Below are 17,802 nucleotides of genomic sequence, written 5' to 3'. Positions count from 1 at the left end.
TTCTGTCTGCAACCAAAGGCAGAGAGATTCCCCTTGGTCAGGGAACAAGGAGAAACGAAGCATTGAAGTACTTGTACGACAAAGGCTGGAGAGGATATTAATGAAATAGCTTGTCAGGCATGGAAAATACGCCACATAAAACACAATCCCATTCCATAAAAAGCAGCTTCATCATTAATGAAACTTGATGCCCTATCATTCTACTGCTTCATTTTTCTTACCTCTTTCCAGGAATACGTGCGTTTAAAACAAGACTGTAAATAAAACATCCCAAAGAAGGAGGTTTGGCATGGAGCGGTCCCAGGGACCCCTCTGGAAAACAGTGCAGCTCCCTATGGGAGTGCCTCCGGCTGGAATGTCCCTCCTGACTCTCCCTAGGAGATTTACCACTCCCTGGAGAACTACTGACCCTGCCTTGCCCTTCCTCCGGCTAATCCCCATGAATCTTCATCCCCAGCCACAGCCAGCCACGGAGGACCGGTCCCTGCTGTCCATCAGTGGTCCTTCCCCAGCACAGGGAGCTCTGCTGTTAACAGCAGCGTAACAGGTTACCTCACATCACTTATGACGACTTTGACCTCAGAGACAGGGGGGAAAGAAAGCGACTCAGTTCTCTGTGGCCGTTAAGCTGTAGGAGGAAGAACTCATGGACGTGCTCTCACGCATGGGAGACAGAAACCCAAGTAATCAGGACAGCTTCTCTCTTCCTGCCTTTCTCAAGAAGACAATTATGACTTCCTCCTCAAAGACACCAAACGCCTAGAAAGCAGAAGAAGGTGGGAAGCCGAAGGAAGAGTGAGTGGTACACGCTGCAGGAAAATACAAGCTTTAAGAGGATGCCGTCTTCCTAGAACTGCGCCCCACCGTAAGTCAGTATGGGGAGGATAAAGCAACAACGCTTTCTACACATTACTCTCCTGATGTGACTTGCTAATGAAAAGATGCTGGGGCAAGCTTGAAGACTCTCCAGTCTTGGCAGGAGCCCAGCCACCGCTGAAAATATTCCTCGGCCCTTGGTGAAAAATGTTAGGGCTAGGGGCCCACAGGTATTCCCAAGCATCCTGTCCAGCTCAGGTGTCTGACACTGAGGGTCCTCTGCCTCCTCTTCCTTAAGTCTGAGAGGGGTCACTGGTGTATCCTTTCATGGGCTGCCAGGATAGGAGGGAGAGATGCACAGAGGACCATTCAAGATAAAAAAGAAGCTGGGTGGCGGCGGCGGCGGCGGCGGCGGCGGCGGCGGCGGCGGCGGCGCACACCTTTAATCCCTGCACTCGGGAGGCAGAGGCAGGTGGATCCCTTGTGAGTTCGAGGCCAGCCTGGTCTACAGAGTGAGTTTCAGGACAGGCTCCAACGCTACACAGAGAAACCCTGTCTCCGAAATCCAAAAAGAAAAGATAAGGAAGAAAGAAGAGAAACTGGCATATTGTAGCCTTTAAAAGGAGGATGGACATGAAGATAGGATTTTCTAAAAACATTATTTACTTTATGTGTGTATAGGTGCCTGAGCGTATGTCTGTGCCCCCTAACGGTGCCCCCACCATGTGCAGGTAGGAGCTCACAAATGTCAACAGAGGCCCTGGATCCCCTGAAACTTACAGACAGCTGCGAGCTGCCATGTGGGCGCTGGGAACTGAACCTGGGTCCTCTGCAAGGACCCTAAGTGCTCTTAACTGCTGAGTCATCTCTCTGGCCCCGAGAGTAAGTTTTACTACAGCAATGTAAAATATTCTCATTTCAAATCCTGGAATCACCAACTGCATTAGAAATGGAGGCTCTGGAGCATGGAATCGGCTTGTCTACAAATACGGAATCAGCTTGTGTCTATTTGCAGAGAACATACATGCAAGCAGGCGTGAAGCTAGTCGGCTGCCGGGAGTGCCAGGAAGCTTCCGTTCCGGGAGGCCCTGGATATGAGAGCCATGTGACCACGGGAGCTTGGACAGGTTAGATAATCCAAGTCTCAACTGAACCACATGGAGAATCGAGGTGGATAAATCCTACATACGTCCCACGACTGCCGCGTGGATGAAATGAACCGCTATGTGAGAAACATCTAGCACTGTGTGGCTGAACCGTGAAAATGCTCGACACCGGTTCTCGCATTTATATTATTCTGGAGGCTTCGGGGGTGGGGGTGGGGGTGGGGAATGCAGATGAAGCATTTTCAATGCTCTGACCTCGCACAGTCCCTGAAGATCCAAGGTCCTTGCTTCCGTCCTACTTACATAACTCACGCCACCAGCAAAGCCACTGAAGTCACGCACCCCACTTGCAGATAACAACAGGCCTCCTTCCGAGTTCTCCACACCCACTCTGTGAAGTTGTCCACGCCACGATTTTGCCAGGTTCTCCCAAGTCTGAGCCTCCATCTGATGGGCTCTCTTTAACCCATAAGCCCCCTCCCTGCCTGTGGCGTTTCAGTGGAACCCACCGGAGGCTAATCTTTCCAATATCTTTACATTTCCTGACCCTTTTTCTCTCCTCCTGCATCTGTTCTTTCGATGAAAACTCTCAGTTCTATTAGCCAGGGAGAGCAAGCCTGGAAGTCAGCAGGAGCCCAGTAGAAGAAGTCCTAAGAACAGAGCAGACACGTAGACAACTCAGGATGTGTCCTCTCTAAGAGGTACCACTCTCGTCCTGAGCAGAAACGAACACTTGTTCAGAAGATGCCTGTCTTTTATGCAAAACATGCCAGTTCAAAGATACTGGCCATTACTATAAATAGGGCCAAGAAAGTAATCTCCCGCTGCAAACTGGGACTCCACCTAGTGACTGCCTTTGTGCCAAAGGCTGCCGGGATGAGCACACTCCTGGCAGAAGCCATTCTGTCTGTGACCCCTTGTGGGAAACGGACCCCCACTTATCCCCAAGGACCCACGTCTTTGGTGACGTGCTAGAGGCACAGTGGCAAGTGGCTGAGGATGGGGACAGGTGGGAGAGAGGTTGTGTGAAGTCACAAATTGTGTAGAGTTCACCAAGTGTGAGAGTGGGCACAGAAGGAAGACATTCTAGGTACAAAAGAACCTATGAAGTTTACAAGAACAAGAAACGATCTACATAGCATATGTCAAGACGAGGACAGGGCAATATTATCAAGAGTTTGGCAGCTGATATGGTGGAAAGGCAGGCGAAGGCTGGTTAATAAGGGATCTGCCTACTATTCTAAGAAGTACCATTCCTTGTAAGAGGAAAGCAGAAAGAAATCTTAAGCAAGTGATGTAGTCTGGCAATGGGGTGGTTATCTGGAGGGGGGTCCATTCCATTTCTCTTAAGTCATAAAGATACATGAGATTAGTGCAAATATTTTCAGCTGCAAGACACATTTAAAAACTGAAAAGTCAATGACTCTAATAGCCTAGAATGCCCTTTTGACTTTCTCCATCAGATGAACCCTGACTCATTCCTAAAGACTCAGCTCCAAAGTCAAATATGACAGTTTTCCAAATAAGAATTAGTATCTCTTTGCCCCATAAGCTTTTCCATATTTTGCACATTTCAACTTCTAAAACATGTAACACTTAAAACTACAATGATTTATTCGCATTTGCCACCCCATAAGCTAAAGGCTCCTTGACATCATGGACATTTTATTCTTTCCAGGGACATGATGAACATTCCAGACATTTGTTTCCTGAACAAGTCACAACTACAGGGTTTTGGATGCTGGGGCTTGCTGTAGATTATCTATAGAATGTACTTACACTTCGATGGGGGGTAGGGTGTGTGTGTGTGTGTGTGTGTGTGTGTGTGTGTGTGTGTGTGTGTCAGAGGCGCACACCTGTAATCCCAGCACTTGGGAGGCAGAGCCAGGCGGATCTCTGTGAGTTCGAGGCCAGCCTGGTCTACAGAGGAAGATCCAGGACAGGCACCAAAACTACACAGAGAAACCCTGTCTCAAAAAACAGACAACAACAACAACAAAAAGAATGTACTTACACTTTTATTTATCTGTGTTAGAAGTCATGGGCGAGAAACATAGACAAGGTGGGTCTTGGTTTTCAAAGGGTGCACAGGTTAGGCTAATCTATCCTGCTCTATTTTTGCTTTCAGTCACCCTCTTTCGAATAGCAAGTTCTAGAAATAAACAACCTTGAGTCATAAATAACATTGTGCATGTACACATATGTGAGGGTTTGAGGTAGGGTCATACTCTACAAATCCAAACTAGCCTCAAATTCATGGTAATTCTTTCATCTCACTCTCCAAGTCCTGGGATTATAGGCCTAAACCACCATGACCAGCATGTATAATTTTTATTACAGTATGTTACTATAATTGCTGTATTTTATTTATGAGTATCTTCATGTGCCTTTATTATGGTTCTGTATGCATAAGGGGAAAAATGGATTGCATATATAGTTTAGTCTCATGTGAAATTCTAGGCATCCATGAAGGCTCCGTAACAGGTTTGCCAAGGACAAGAAGGGACAAATGTAACTAATGACTTAAGCTAATCATAAGACTCGTCCCAAATCCATACAAGGCGGGGAAAGGATAACTTGGAAGGCTTTTTGTCTGAGTGATCCATTCACAACAGACTGATTCAGAAAGGCCAAGGGAAACCAGCCATCTGCACCTCCGGGGTTCCTGTTTAGCTGTTCAGTGTCTACGAGGCAAACACGACCTTGAACCGCTACAAACCGTAAAGCACAGTGATGTACAGCTGTCACCTCTATCCACCATGAAGGGTGCCAAGTGGGTAAATGTTCTATGTTCTATGAAACTCTAGGTTTCTTTCAGTTTTTCCCAAAGAGATAACGTCTTACATTTCCTTATTAGCTCTCTAAGTAAGTTCACAAAGCTTTTTTTTTTTTTTTTCCCCTTCAGGGTTGTTCAGAGCAGTTCTTTTATTTTCTGGATGATGGATGGATAGAGAAAGTTGTCAAGTTCACCAAAGGCTCCACAAAGATTCAGTTGCTTTCCCTCAGTTCTGATGTCTGGACCATTTGGAACACAACAAGGCAATGAGTGATACGGCCTTGCTTGTCTTCAGGGTTCACACGAATGCAAAATAAAGACTGGGTACTGGGTCAAGTTCATGGAGGAGCGCACAGGGCACACAGCCCTGGTACAGGAAGTGTGAAGGCTCGCATATCTGAAGTACATGACTGACACACCACGCCAGCACTCTACTGGGGAGACAACTCATTTCTAATGGGTAAGGGCTTTAACTTCTAGGAAAGCATATTTGCTTTCAATCTGGGATAGGTCCAATAACAACATGGAATTCTTACAATTATTTTGTTTAAAAAAAAATCAGATTTTAATATAGACTCTGGCTTGTTAGTCATGATCCGGTTTGCTCTTTTGGACCAAAAATTACTATGACAGAGGGCAACGGAATCAATGTTCTTTTCTAAGTTGAGAAAGAAGTTCAAATATGCTTGCAACCTTTTTTTTTTCTTTTTTCTTTCTTTCTTCTTCTTCTTTTTTTTTTTTTTTTTTTTTTTTTTGCATGTGTTTAAAAACTAGGAGAATGCTACCGCCACAGCAATGTCAAGAGTCAGGAATGCTTTAAAGGCACATGCTAAGGCCCATTTTACATGCTGTATAATTTATCCTCAAAAAGCAGCTGGAGGAATTATTTAAAGGGGACAACACTCCATACCTTGAAGGCAAAAGAAGTGAATTTTAAAATGATGTCTACCAACAGACTGATCTTTAAAAAAAAAAAAAGACGACAGATCCATCTTTGTTGAGATGGGAGCACAGAGCAGATGGACATGATAATTCATTACAAGGCACTTAATTTAATAAAGGGTTCTTGGAACGGCAGGTTCAGGGACAATTTCTACGGCTTTAGCTTGAGTTGGCGTGAGAAAGGCAACTTAAATTACCCAGCGCAACATTAACAGCCATAAGGTCTCCAACAAACACGACCCGATGATCTGGGGTACCCAAGACGATCTCACAAAGGGGAAAGAAGAGATCTCGGAGTTGTAAACATAAAAAGGGAGGGGGTCCCAACTCCCCCATAGAAAGGCCGGCTTTAACGTATCTATCTGGGCAGAGGGGGTGTGGTGTGCTGATAGTCCCCGATCCTCCACTCCCACCCTGACACTCGGCTGAACACTTCAAAGACTGACCAGGTGGGTCTCTGGAGATAAGAGCTGTTGAAGGAAATTCGGAAAAGCTCTACTACCTACCCCAGGATCCATCCTTTAGCAAGCGGAATGGTGAGTGACTCCAACACTTTCTCAGTCGCCGCCGAGCTTTGCGAATTGACTCGTTTTCAGTGGGAAGGGAAGCATATTATTTAGAATTGGAGACTGGGGCAAATAAGAAGACTTAACAGTAAGTATTCTCCATCCTTTTCCATGCGCGCGTCTTTTTGAGTTCTCTGGCTTCTTTGGTTTACATGTAAAGGTGGCACGTGTCTGGACAGGATTTTTTTTTTCCTTTCTGAAATTCAGTTTTCATTACTTGGTGGAAAACAAATCTACAATTGGGTGTTTCCCTTGAAGGCGGGTTACTGATGGTGTGCGCCTCTATCAGATGACCCTCTGGAGGTCGGTCCAGAGCCTTCTGAACCCGTCCCTGGTGATACTCACAAGCTGCTGACACCTTTCCTTTTCGTAAGCACCACACCCTGCAGCGAGCCCAGAGTGCTGTTCTGTCTTCCCTTCGGGAGGCTTTGTTGGACTGTTTCAACAGATTTCACGTTTGCGCATTGGTACACCTTGTTTCCACACACTGCAGCTATGTGGTCAGATTAATTTTTATTAACTTACGTGCTTCTGAAGGGAAGGAGCACCCTGCCAAGGATTCCATTCTGCTGGCCTCATCGGGGATGGGTCCACTTCAGGCTGGGAATTCTGGAACTCCAGAACGCTCCTTTCCCAAATGTCTGTGTCGACTCCCAAAAGCACAGTGTGCTAGCAATCTGCTAGAGTTCTATTGTCATCCCACAACAGAGCACTAGAAAAATGGATGTTTCTCACGCGTGCAAAGAAACTGGGATTTCAGAGGGAGGACACCTTAGATTTCTGAACTGAAGCACCCGAGGGGCAAATACATAGATCTAGTCTCAAAGAGAGGAGGCATTTCCTGACCTTTGTTCCGGCCATGGCTGTGTATGTAGGTTATCATCTTTGCTTCCATCTAATTTCCCTCACTGAAGTTTGGAGCTGTTCCAACAGGACAAGATGGGACAGGGAAACTGTCTGAGCCATCAGAGGCAGTGTTTTAGAGGAGAAAAGTCAAACTGAGGCTCAAACAAGGGGAAAAAAATAACCTTTCATCTAAAACATTTTAAGTGATAGAATGGTCTAATGACAAAATTAGTAGTCAAGAACATAAAACTTTCCCCAAATAGAATTACGTGTGTGTATGCACACATACACCCATACATACAACTAAATGTGAAATTACAGAAGTATTAACAATATGGAGCCGAATGATGAGAGGCAGAGAATAGAGACAAGCAGTTGGAAACTCGGGAAAAATGAGTCTTTACAGAAGAGAAACAGTGTGCACATAGGTCTAGGGGGCAGCAAGCATCCATGTACAGCCACACATGGGCTGGTGTGGTCCACAGAGGGGAGTGTGTAAGGCACTGGGGACCTCTCACCCCCATACACACACGCTGGAGTCCTTCCCACAGCACACATACCAAGGCAGCTGACAGAGACATCCACATTCCATTGTCTAATAGCAATTTAATAGAGTAAATCCTTATTTGTAAATTCAGCCTTAAAGGCCTGGTATCATCTACTCCTTTTCTTTAGGAACTATCTCCTCATAGATGTAAAAGGAAAAAGTAGCTAGCCGTCACCCATCAGCCATCTACCAAACACACCATCACCTATTTCACCTGCTTACCACACATACCGCTTTCATAGTCCAACCAGTTCTGACTACCAAGGCTTGGATAACTAGTCTAGCAGTTTGTGTGGTTCATTTTGCCTTTTCTGAGAAAACGAAATCATTAAAAAGCAGCCGTCTTTCTTCTATGACTTCACTGGACAATCTCCCTTTCCTGCCACCACGTGACCCTACTTACTGCTTTCATTATCTTCCTGAGTCCTGGAATGCCTAGGTTTTTCTTTTCCTCCTTCCCCCCTCCCCCCCCTAAAAGTTCCTAACACTCACTTCTTGGGTTTTACCTGACTGAGAAGAAGATTTGGGAAAGTTAAAGAACTCAGAGGTGGAAGTTACTTTTAAGATCACGCAACCCTTTCCTGCCTTCCATTTTGGCTCAGATAGCAAGAAAAAGTGAAAAGCTTGCTCAGTCCACACAGAGGTAGACCCAGTTCGTGTGCCATGGCTAGTCTACTTCGGCTACCACGTGGGCTGTGCATGGGCACACATCTGCTCACAGACAGCAATCACAAAGGAATGGTCAGGTCTCCTGAGTGGCTGGACTCTGGAAAGTATTGGGGTTGACAGTAACTTGGTCCACAGGGGACAACACACCTGGTAGTTCATGGTCACCCAGGCAGAGGTTGCTGCTGCCCTAGGCAGGGAACTTCAAGTTCCACACACTTGGCCTGTGAAAAACAGATCAGGGTACAACTCTCCATTTGGGTTGAGCTGCAAGATTCAGCCTCATCCACTGAACTTTACTTCAACTTTCATGTGCTGAATATATTCTATGATATTTTTTTTTTTTGGGTGAAAACAGGAGTCATGTATTAACATTTTCACCAAGATAATCTAAAATTTTTAATTACCTTAGAGCTGGAAAAAAATTAGAACTTATAGATCTTGAGTTAAAAATAAAAACAAGATTTTTGAATATAACGTCTCAGAAAGTAGGAGGTCTCAACGCTCTGGATCTTGGTTCTGGAAGGGAGTCAGGGCTCTTTGGTCAAGAGAGAGGCAGGAGCCAGAAGGGAGCTTGGGAACCTGGCTCTCGCAGCATACACAACCCAGGACAAAGTCTATTTTAAGCTTCTGGATAGCATAAGCAATGACTTAATTTATTTTGAACTCAAAATAACTGGCTTGGATTTTTTTCTCAATAACTTTTAACAAAAACGTATTTATAGGCAGAAATTGATAACATAAACATTTCAGGAAGAAGAGCTTTAGAGAACGCTCCCTGAATTTAGAATGAGTGACTATCAATCATTCATCTTTTCAATAAACATACAAAATTATCAAAAGGCATGGGATGTTTGAAATAATAATTCAGTTGACTTCCAGGAAGGTGCGGTGGTATCACTGCCCAAATTTTAACAATTTATCGTCTGCCCTCTAAGTTTATATCTTTAAAACTGGTGAAAAAACCGATAGAGGCAAAGTGAAAACTCTATAAAAATGAGGTGTACATCCTGAAGACAGCAATGTGCCTTTAGAGCAGGGAAAACAAGAAACAAACAAACAACAACAAAAGTGACCCGGAAGCTACCATGACAGACAGTCCAGCTGGGCTAAGGGTTAGGCTTGGTGGCAGACCATGGACTCACAGCTCTGCATCTCAGACAAGATGAATCGTGATGGATTTTCTATGCCACATTCTTTAAAAATTGCTTTTTGTTTTAAACAGGGACCTAGTTTCATGAATAAGATTTTCTGGCAGCCCCTTCCCCAACCACCTCAATGACATTTTTCTGTTGTCTGAGCAAGAAAAAACCCGGCATTTCTTAAGGAGAGGAGGCCCCAGTTGTAGTCACCAAAATGAGCCTTCAAGTCGAGCTGGTGCTTAGAAGCCCCCAACATGTGTCTGCGCCGAGATGAATTTATCAAGTGGGAAGGGAAAAGTGCCGAGCACCTGGTGAGCGTAACTAAAAGCTGCCTGAATTTCAGAAGACCCAGATTGCCAGAGCCAGAGCGCACGGGTTTTCAGAACAGGGTCACTCATCTGCAGGGTTTCAACTATTTTCTTCAACCAGAAAGTCAGGTCTAGAGGTCACCTATTTTTGTTAAATGCATATCGTAGTGGATTAAAAATGGCCAGAAACTCTTTGACGCTTCTTCCATCAAAAGGAAGAATCTACTCTGCTACTCTTTGGATAAGGGCTTATTCCGTGACTTGCTTCCACAAACACAATGTGGCCGGAGGAGGGCCGTCCACATCTGGGTCTCTAGAGATGCTTGCTCGAACACTTCCTCCTTCTGACATACATGAAGCAGTTCAGGACGGAAGACCATACACAAAATTGTCCTTCAAGTCATGCCGTCAGAGCTCCGAGACGAAAAAAGTCATCCAGCCCTATATGATCACCGAGAACTGCGGAGCCGGCACAGAGAACAGTGAAACAGAGAAGGTCTTTTGCTTTGTACTGCTCTTGGGGATGGCAATGCATAACTGAAACACATACACGTCACCAATTTGTACTTGGCTGATAGAAATATATCAGTGAGACATAAGCTCATATTGCCGATTTGTCATTCTGTTTTAAAAACACCAAGAACACCTCACAGACACTACAGAAGAAAAGAGCAGAGGGATTCTGAAGACCCCCGAGCCGCAGACAGACCTACCCTACCCCTCTTGCCAGGGAACAGTTACAGTTTTACAGAAGTCATTCATTCTCTAGACTGCCGTTTTCCAGACTGCAAACTCCTCTTGGCGTGAAAGCAATGATGAAATGAGAAAAGGCTTTGCAATTAGCAAGGTATGTGATCTAGTTGAGCTATACCTGTTACTGCTGTCCCCATACCGCTCAAGGACAGCTTTCCCAGCCCCCACAAAGACAGCACTTGCACTGATGTACACAACCTATTTGTTGTTTTCTTGCAAATTCCCTCTGCATGGTAGCTTCTGTACATGCACACATACCATGCACACACTCACGGACACTATAAACAACACAAAGGGGATATAATCGTATAGGGCATTCCACGTCCCCTTCTGTTACTGTGCAATGGTGTTCAGGGTCCGGCTAAGCATCTGTCTGAGATGCTAATTCTTATCTTTTTTTCTGTCTTCTCTTAGAAAGTGTCATGAGCTAGTTGCCTTAGCTGACATCAGAGTGGTACCCACAGAAAAGGACCCAGAGAACTCAGTGGGCCTGCAACCCTGCTGATAATGGGTCAACAGTTAATTTTTTTTCACAAGTAAGAGTGACAGACACCTATCGCCTTCAGGATGCACTTCAGGAGAACAGAAGTGGAAGAGCCCGAAATGGACTTTGGGCCATAAAGTCAAAGCAGAGATGCTTCAAGGATCTGCAATTACAGAGGCTAGGGATGGAGGGGACAGTCAGTGTGCGTCAGTGGCAGAAGCAGAAAGTGCTATCCAGGTGTGATAAGCACATCTGGAGAGTGGAGTCTGTCCCTTGGAAGACCTCACTAGTGTTTGATGAGCGGACAACTATGAGTGGAATAAAAGCACACAAACTTAGGAGGAAAACTCACAAGCGGAGCGGGAACTCACACAGAAATAGGCAGCTGGGGGGCCTGGCTGGGTCCAACAGTTTTGCTAGGAAAAGATGGAGGGTCCCACAACCCCCTTTATGAATATATGAAAGCATAGTCAATCCATGGAAAAAAAGCGGTTACTCTCAGTGAAAAGTAAATTTTTACCACTGGACTTTGAGCTGCTCTACCCTTTTCTGCCCTGAAGGGCTCTCCTGCCTGAATTCTCTAACAGTTAGTTTTACTCTAAGTTCTTAGCAATGATCTTTACAAGCAGGTGAGCAAGCCAAATACTCATGATAGGGTTTTATACATTCTACCCTGGTTTCCACTGTGCCCGAAATGTGGTTCTCTCATGAGAACAAAGGTTTCTCTTAAAATGTCATTACTATAAATTAGGCACTTTTCTTTTGATTTCTATTTTTATATGCTTGGGCTTGGGCTTTCTTTCTTTCATCACAGTACGACCTACAAACTTCTTTAATAAGAGAGACCCCAGTTCATATGCTGAGCTAACCTGAACGGGCTTAAGCCACCGCCTGAGCATATGTACTCTGCATTTACCAATATTAATGCACACACAGAGGAAATACGACATAATTGCTGAACTCTGGAAACATCCTTCAGCTAGCGAGATAAGACTTTATGTATGCAGCAATTAAACAAGGTGCAAGGAAATGTATGATTAATTGACAGCCTGGAAAAAGGATCTACTCGGAGTTCCCAGGGGGCGGGACAGGTATTAGTGGAAAGATGAAGACCTGGTGGAATTTAATTGGAATCCTGCAGGATGAGTGATATCAGAAAAGGTGGAAGGGAGAGATAGAGGTGACTCACGCTGTGTTCGGGGAGGGCAGTGTGAAGAGGGAGCCGTGTTTCTGTAGTACTGAGGTGTAGCAGAGCATAAAGGAAGGATCTGGGAGCATGTGCAAGCGTTTTAAAGTGGGACGCACAATAGTAGCATTGTGAGTAACAGCATGAGGCTAAAGAAACCGCAAGTGTTCTTTCTATTCTTCCTCAACGTATGAATTAGCTTGGCTAAGGATGGGCTTGTTCGCTCATTCATTCATTCATTCAAACACAGGCTGTCCATATTACTCCTATGCACTAGGATCCCAAATACCCACAATTCTTTGAGAATCACAAAGAACAGTGGAGACAAAAATAAAAAAAAAAATCTGAATGATTTCAATGTATTATAAACAGTGTTATGATAAACAGATAAATAAACAGTTACAAGAGAGCAGAAGGGCACACCAGAGACCTCTGTAAGGGCTGAAGGTTGCCAACACTTTAAAGAGAGGAAAATGTAATCCTGAAAGCGGGCTATTGCTGTCCAGGTAAAAGAAGGGACATACTATATGGAGAGAGGCGGCTGGAAATGCCGGGTTCCTGAGCACGAGAACACTTGGGGAGGGCACTGATTGGGCAGGAACAAAGGGTGAGTGTGTAGCAGGCAAGGGGACAGGCATGGGTCACTGCCTATCGAACACACAGGAAGGCAAGAGCTATGAGAACGTAGCCCTCTCTGCAAATGATTTACAGCGGGTCTCTGAATGACTTCCTTCTCTGGGCTTCTTCAGTTGCATCATTAGAGGCACATTTACCTTGGACCGTTCTTCAGGAGAACGCCCAAGTCCAAATTACATTAATACAATAATAACCACCCTCAGGTTGCTGTTTGCTAGACTCGCAGAAGCTTGGGGGATGAAAACAGAAGGCATCCAGTGCAACCTCTGTTCCAATGTAACATTTCTTCTAAGCACGGCTGGCAGGCAGCCATCCAGATGGGAAGAAATCTAACCAGCGCCAGGAACTCGGAGTCTGCCTCAAAAGGCAGCATGACTCACTGCCGAGCGTTATTAGTTGCGAGGTTTTCTTCTTAAACTGAGATGTAGTGTCTTCCTACAGCTTCTATACATTTTACCCAACAAGAGGGACTGGGAAAAAAAAAAAAGTCCCCTGTCCCTCCAACACACAGGAAGTACTCAATCACAGCTGTAAGTGAGCTCAAAGTGGTCCCGTTCCTTCACACATGGACGGGCTCACCTCTGATTCAATAGGTTCTCTGATAAAACATACCATCTTCCTCTTCAGGAAGATTGCAGGGGCATCGGTGACTACCAGTATTGCTCGGTGGTGTTCGCCGGTGATTGGCTGTACCTATGTGCGCATCCCTTGGCACACGGCTTCACATACATGAGGCATGCTAAGGTGGCAGGGAGCTTGTTCTACCTCTTTTAGAACACTAAAGACCTAATGCATCTTATTAGTGGCAAGAAGAAGAAGAAGAAAAAAAAAGCAATTATGAGAACAAACTCTAGGTATCTACCCTGATTCCCAAAATAGGGAACTTACTGTAGTGGTTCACCTAATCAACCTGATGGGACTGACAAGGGTCTCGATCAGTGGCACCCAACCTTCCTAATGCTGCGATCCTTTAATACAGTTCCTCATGTTGTGGTGATCCCCAAACCATAACATTATTTCATCGCTACTTCATAACTGTAATTTTGCTGCTGTTATGAACCCTAATGTAAATGTCTGATATACAAGACAGCTGGTACGTGACCCCCAAAAGGGGTTTCCACCCACAGGTTGAGAACCTCTGGTCTAGGTGATAGGTAAAACACAACTGTAAGTGTGTCTGGGAGGCCACTTCCGGAGAGGATTAACTAAGTGAGGGGAGCCTTGCCTCGAATGTGGATGGTACTAGAGCACAGGCTAGAGGCCAAAGGAACACATGGGAGGAGAGTAAAGAACTTCCCTGGGGCAATCTCTCTTCTCTGCTTCCTGGCTGCCGTGGGGTGAACGTTCCTACCACACCCTCCTCCCATGATAGACTGAAACCCCTGAGCTCATGAGCCCACATCCACCTCCAGGATTTGCTCCGAGCACAGAACTCCAACGAACACATGATTACTTTAACTATGAGCTACTTGCTTACATTCCTAATTCACAAATCCATTTCTGTAGCCACACCTACTCAATGCTAAATGTCAAATGCCTGGCATGGGGAGGGTAGGGGGTGGGTGGGTGAGGGTGGGGGTGGGGGGATGGACTGGAGCAGAGGTTATAGATGGAGATAAATAAGGAAGGGTTTCAGCTCTTGATACTCTATGTAGAACAAGAGCGATGAGAATTGAAATGTCGTTATTGCAAAGATGACGTAAAGGGCTACATAAGACGGGGGCGGGCGGGGGAGGGGCAGAGATGACAAAGAGGAAGGATGGGTATCATGGGTACGGGGAAAGAGATCGCAAACCCAGTCTCCCTGAAAGCAAGGTACCGCTGGCTGGCATCGTCGTGACACTCCGCAGAGCCAAGGGCTCTCGGGTTCTAGAGAGACCTACTCTACGGTGTTCAGAGCACGCCCTGTTGCTGAGATGGGAGAGCGGCTCATCTCCCGCGGCTGGAGGGAAACGTGTCTGAGACTGCAGAATTACTGTTTAAGAACTGCAGGAGATGCATGACTCCAGATGTCCAGAGTCCCCCCCTCTGATGAGCTCTCTCGGAAGCAGGCACTGTTTCACAACACTGGGCGCTTGCCTCAAAACACCCACCAGATCCGCCGCAGAGGGTCAAATGGCGGGGCCTCACTGTCCCAGATCCCTCATTCTGCTTCCTCGTCTGTACGCCACCACCGAGGGGAGAGCTTGCCTACCCTACCTACTGCCTCGCCCTCCGAGGGCTTTCAGGGAGAGTCTTAATCCTGATGATTTAATGGCTTAACCTGGTGACACCTGGCTTTGAAGTGAGGAGAGACGCATGTGCATCGCGACTCACAGGAACAGTCCAGTGGTTTCTCCAGAGAAACCGGCGAGGATTGGGTTTCCCAAGGGAAAACCAGCTGCAGGCTTGAGAAACTGGGCCCGGGGGTGGGGGTAGGGGGGGGGGTGGGGGTGGGGGGATGGTGCTAGCAGATAAGACAGAAAGGAGGAGACTTGAACTGGTGACGAACCAACCTTGCCGGCAGGGTGCAGCAGCCATCCGCTGTGAGCCGCACTTGAGTTTCGTAGCTGTCCAGGGGGCACACGGCCTGCTGGACAGGGGGGCACTCCACGGTGCTGCAGTCCACACTGAACACTGAAAGGGGGCAAACAAGAGAGGCACCGTTTATTGTGACATCGACTTGCATTTCAGGATTCCCCCCAAAACGAAACACCGACCCTTGACAAACGTCCAAAGATTCCTCGCTTCCCCGAAACCCAGAAGGCCCTTCTAGTATCTTCCGCTCAGTTAACAGCTAAACGACTGTGGTAGGTCTCCCACAGAGGGCAAGAAGTCAGGAGGAGAACGGAGTGGGAGGCCAGGTCGTTATACGGACGGTGGTGGACAGCAAGAAGTTTCTGACAGAGCAGTTCAAGAGATGGAGAAGGGATTGCTCTGCCTGAAGCAGTTACCTGGCGGTAAAACTACAACTGAAGGAAAAAAAAAATGAAATGAAAAAGCCCGATCGATCATTAGAAACTTGCAAAGAAGAAGAAAAAATCACCGCATCCTAGATCAAGTCACAGACGACATTAGAAAGGCTGGTACACGGGCAAGGCTGTTAGATAAACTAGAAAGCGAGAAACAGCAGAGACGCGACAAGAATTCCAACGCTGGCATGGAAGGTGAGTCAAATGACGTAGGGAATGCTTCGCAGCCAAGGCGGGCGGGCGGGCGGGCGGGGAGGGGCTGCCAAGGAAGAAAACTGGGACCGTTTCCTTATAAAACACCGGCCGTTCCGATGTATGTGGTATGTATCCAGGAGTAATTCTGTTTTCTATGGGAGCTGCTTCCCAATGTAAAACTTCCCAGTGACAGGCGCATCGGCCAACAACGCCTCGGCCGGCCTCCGATCGGTCTCTCAGGGAACACAGAAGGTAACTACAGCACCACGCTCTCCCCCCAACTGCTTCATCAAACATATATGTGAAGAAAATAAAGATGAAAGGGAAGAGGGCTGGCTCACGCCGTGATGACGCTCATGCATCAGGGAAAAAAATGATCCCTCTGGTTCTCTGGTTCAGAGAGCCCTGAAATGAGACACCAGCCCCAGGCAGCAAGCCCTGCGTGCGTGCCCAGGTCAGAATGCTCACTTTGGTGGGAGTGGAGGAGCCCCGGCTAGCTGAGGAGGGACCTGCTGCCCTCGGATGCACAGGGGCGATGCTTGCCCAGCCAGCTCGCTCGCTCGCTCGCTCATACCTGGTTTGCACTCATAGAGGTCACAGCACTCTCCCGGCTTCCCTGAGGCTTTGGACACCAGAATGTTCAGGTATCCCGGCTGGCAGACTTTGCGCAGACAGCCCGCGGGGTCACACACGCAGCGGCTGGGCAAGGGACAGCACTCCCCGGGGGGAGCATAGCCCTCGATCAGTACGGAATCTTCGGGGCAGCGTGGAGAGAACTGGACTTCACAGCGGGCCTTGGAGCAATCTGGCTTCTCTTCTAAATGGGAGAGAAAGAATTTAGCTCATGCCCAGGGCAGTGGGGGTGGGTGGGGGTGGGGGGTGGGGGGGCACTTCTGAGGGAAGAACAGGTCGTCCCAGGTCTAGTTACTGTACAAAGAGCGGGGCAGCGAAATAAGTCTGGTGGAAATCTTCAGACTTCAGTGTAGCCAACCACGGCAATCTCTCCCAAGAGCTGCCCATGACACCAAAATACAGGCCTGAAGTTTCATCCCTTGCTCAACCCCTTCTACAAAGCTCGAGGGGACCCAAAGGGAAGACCCCACGTGGCTCAGACTCAGGTCGAGACTAACTGTGAACCCCAGGGTCTTGAGGTTTCTTGTTTGATAGCGGTGCATGTTAAAAACCAAACCAGAGACACCAATAAAACCTGGCTACTCCAGGGACTGGAGACAATATGGGCAATAATGGCCATGAAGAACTCTATGGTCAAATGAGCATTGGACCAGGGGAGCTGATTAAGATATCCAATTCTATGCTGGGGGCCGCTGAATAAGACAATGAGCCAAGCTCCCCTACATGGCATGTCTCAGGGGAGACTCACTGGACGCACCTCATTTTCCTTTCAGTGTTATCTGCTGACCCAGGGAGGCACCTCGATTTCAGAGACGGGGGAGAAATAACAGTGGGCATTACCCTTACAACAAGTATAGGATTGAGCAGCCGAGCCCCGGCTCTTCAAGCCTCGGTCCTCAGGCCATTTTTCTTGGTTTAAGCTTTGAAGAGGCCTAGGGCCTCGAGGAAAAGACTAGAATAATCAACAACTACACTCCTGCACACTGTGACCTTTGAAGAGGGTCGGGGTGCCGGGGAGATGTTAGTGAAGAAATGCCGAGTGGTATTGGAGCGTACACTTCCATAACCTCTAGTTGACTTTGCTGAACTAAAACTTAGAGACTCACAGAGCAGGGTTAGTGAGTCAAGAGTTTCCTTGATACTTTTGTGTGTGTGTGTGTGTGTGTGTGTGTGTGTGTGTGTGTGTGTGTGTGTGTATCAAACAAACAACAACAAAAATCTGAGGCAGGGCCGGGCGGTGGTGGCACAC

The 17,802-nt window shown here is 46.9% G+C and overlaps 1 protein-coding gene across 2 annotated transcripts in view; it reads right to left on the bottom strand.

Moving 5' to 3' along the window:
- The window catches only part of Crim1 (cysteine rich transmembrane BMP regulator 1), a 182,912-nt gene that overhangs the window by 81,139 nt on the left and 83,971 nt on the right, over positions 1–17,802 (bottom strand). For both annotated transcript variants that reach the window (XM_006984838.4, XM_006984839.4), the window contains exons 3-4: positions 16,495–16,737; positions 15,270–15,390 (exon numbers count right to left, since the gene is read on the bottom strand). In XM_006984838.4, the coding sequence (XP_006984900.1) occupies positions 15,270–15,390; positions 16,495–16,737 (364 nt within the window). The remainder of the gene's footprint in view (positions 1–15,269; positions 15,391–16,494; positions 16,738–17,802) is intronic.

This window comes from Peromyscus maniculatus, chromosome 22, assembly GCF_049852395.1.
Source record: "Peromyscus maniculatus bairdii isolate BWxNUB_F1_BW_parent chromosome 22, HU_Pman_BW_mat_3.1, whole genome shotgun sequence".
Lineage (NCBI taxonomy): Eukaryota > Metazoa > Chordata > Mammalia > Rodentia > Cricetidae > Peromyscus > Peromyscus maniculatus.
This window is presented reverse-complemented; position numbering and strand designations above follow the sequence as displayed.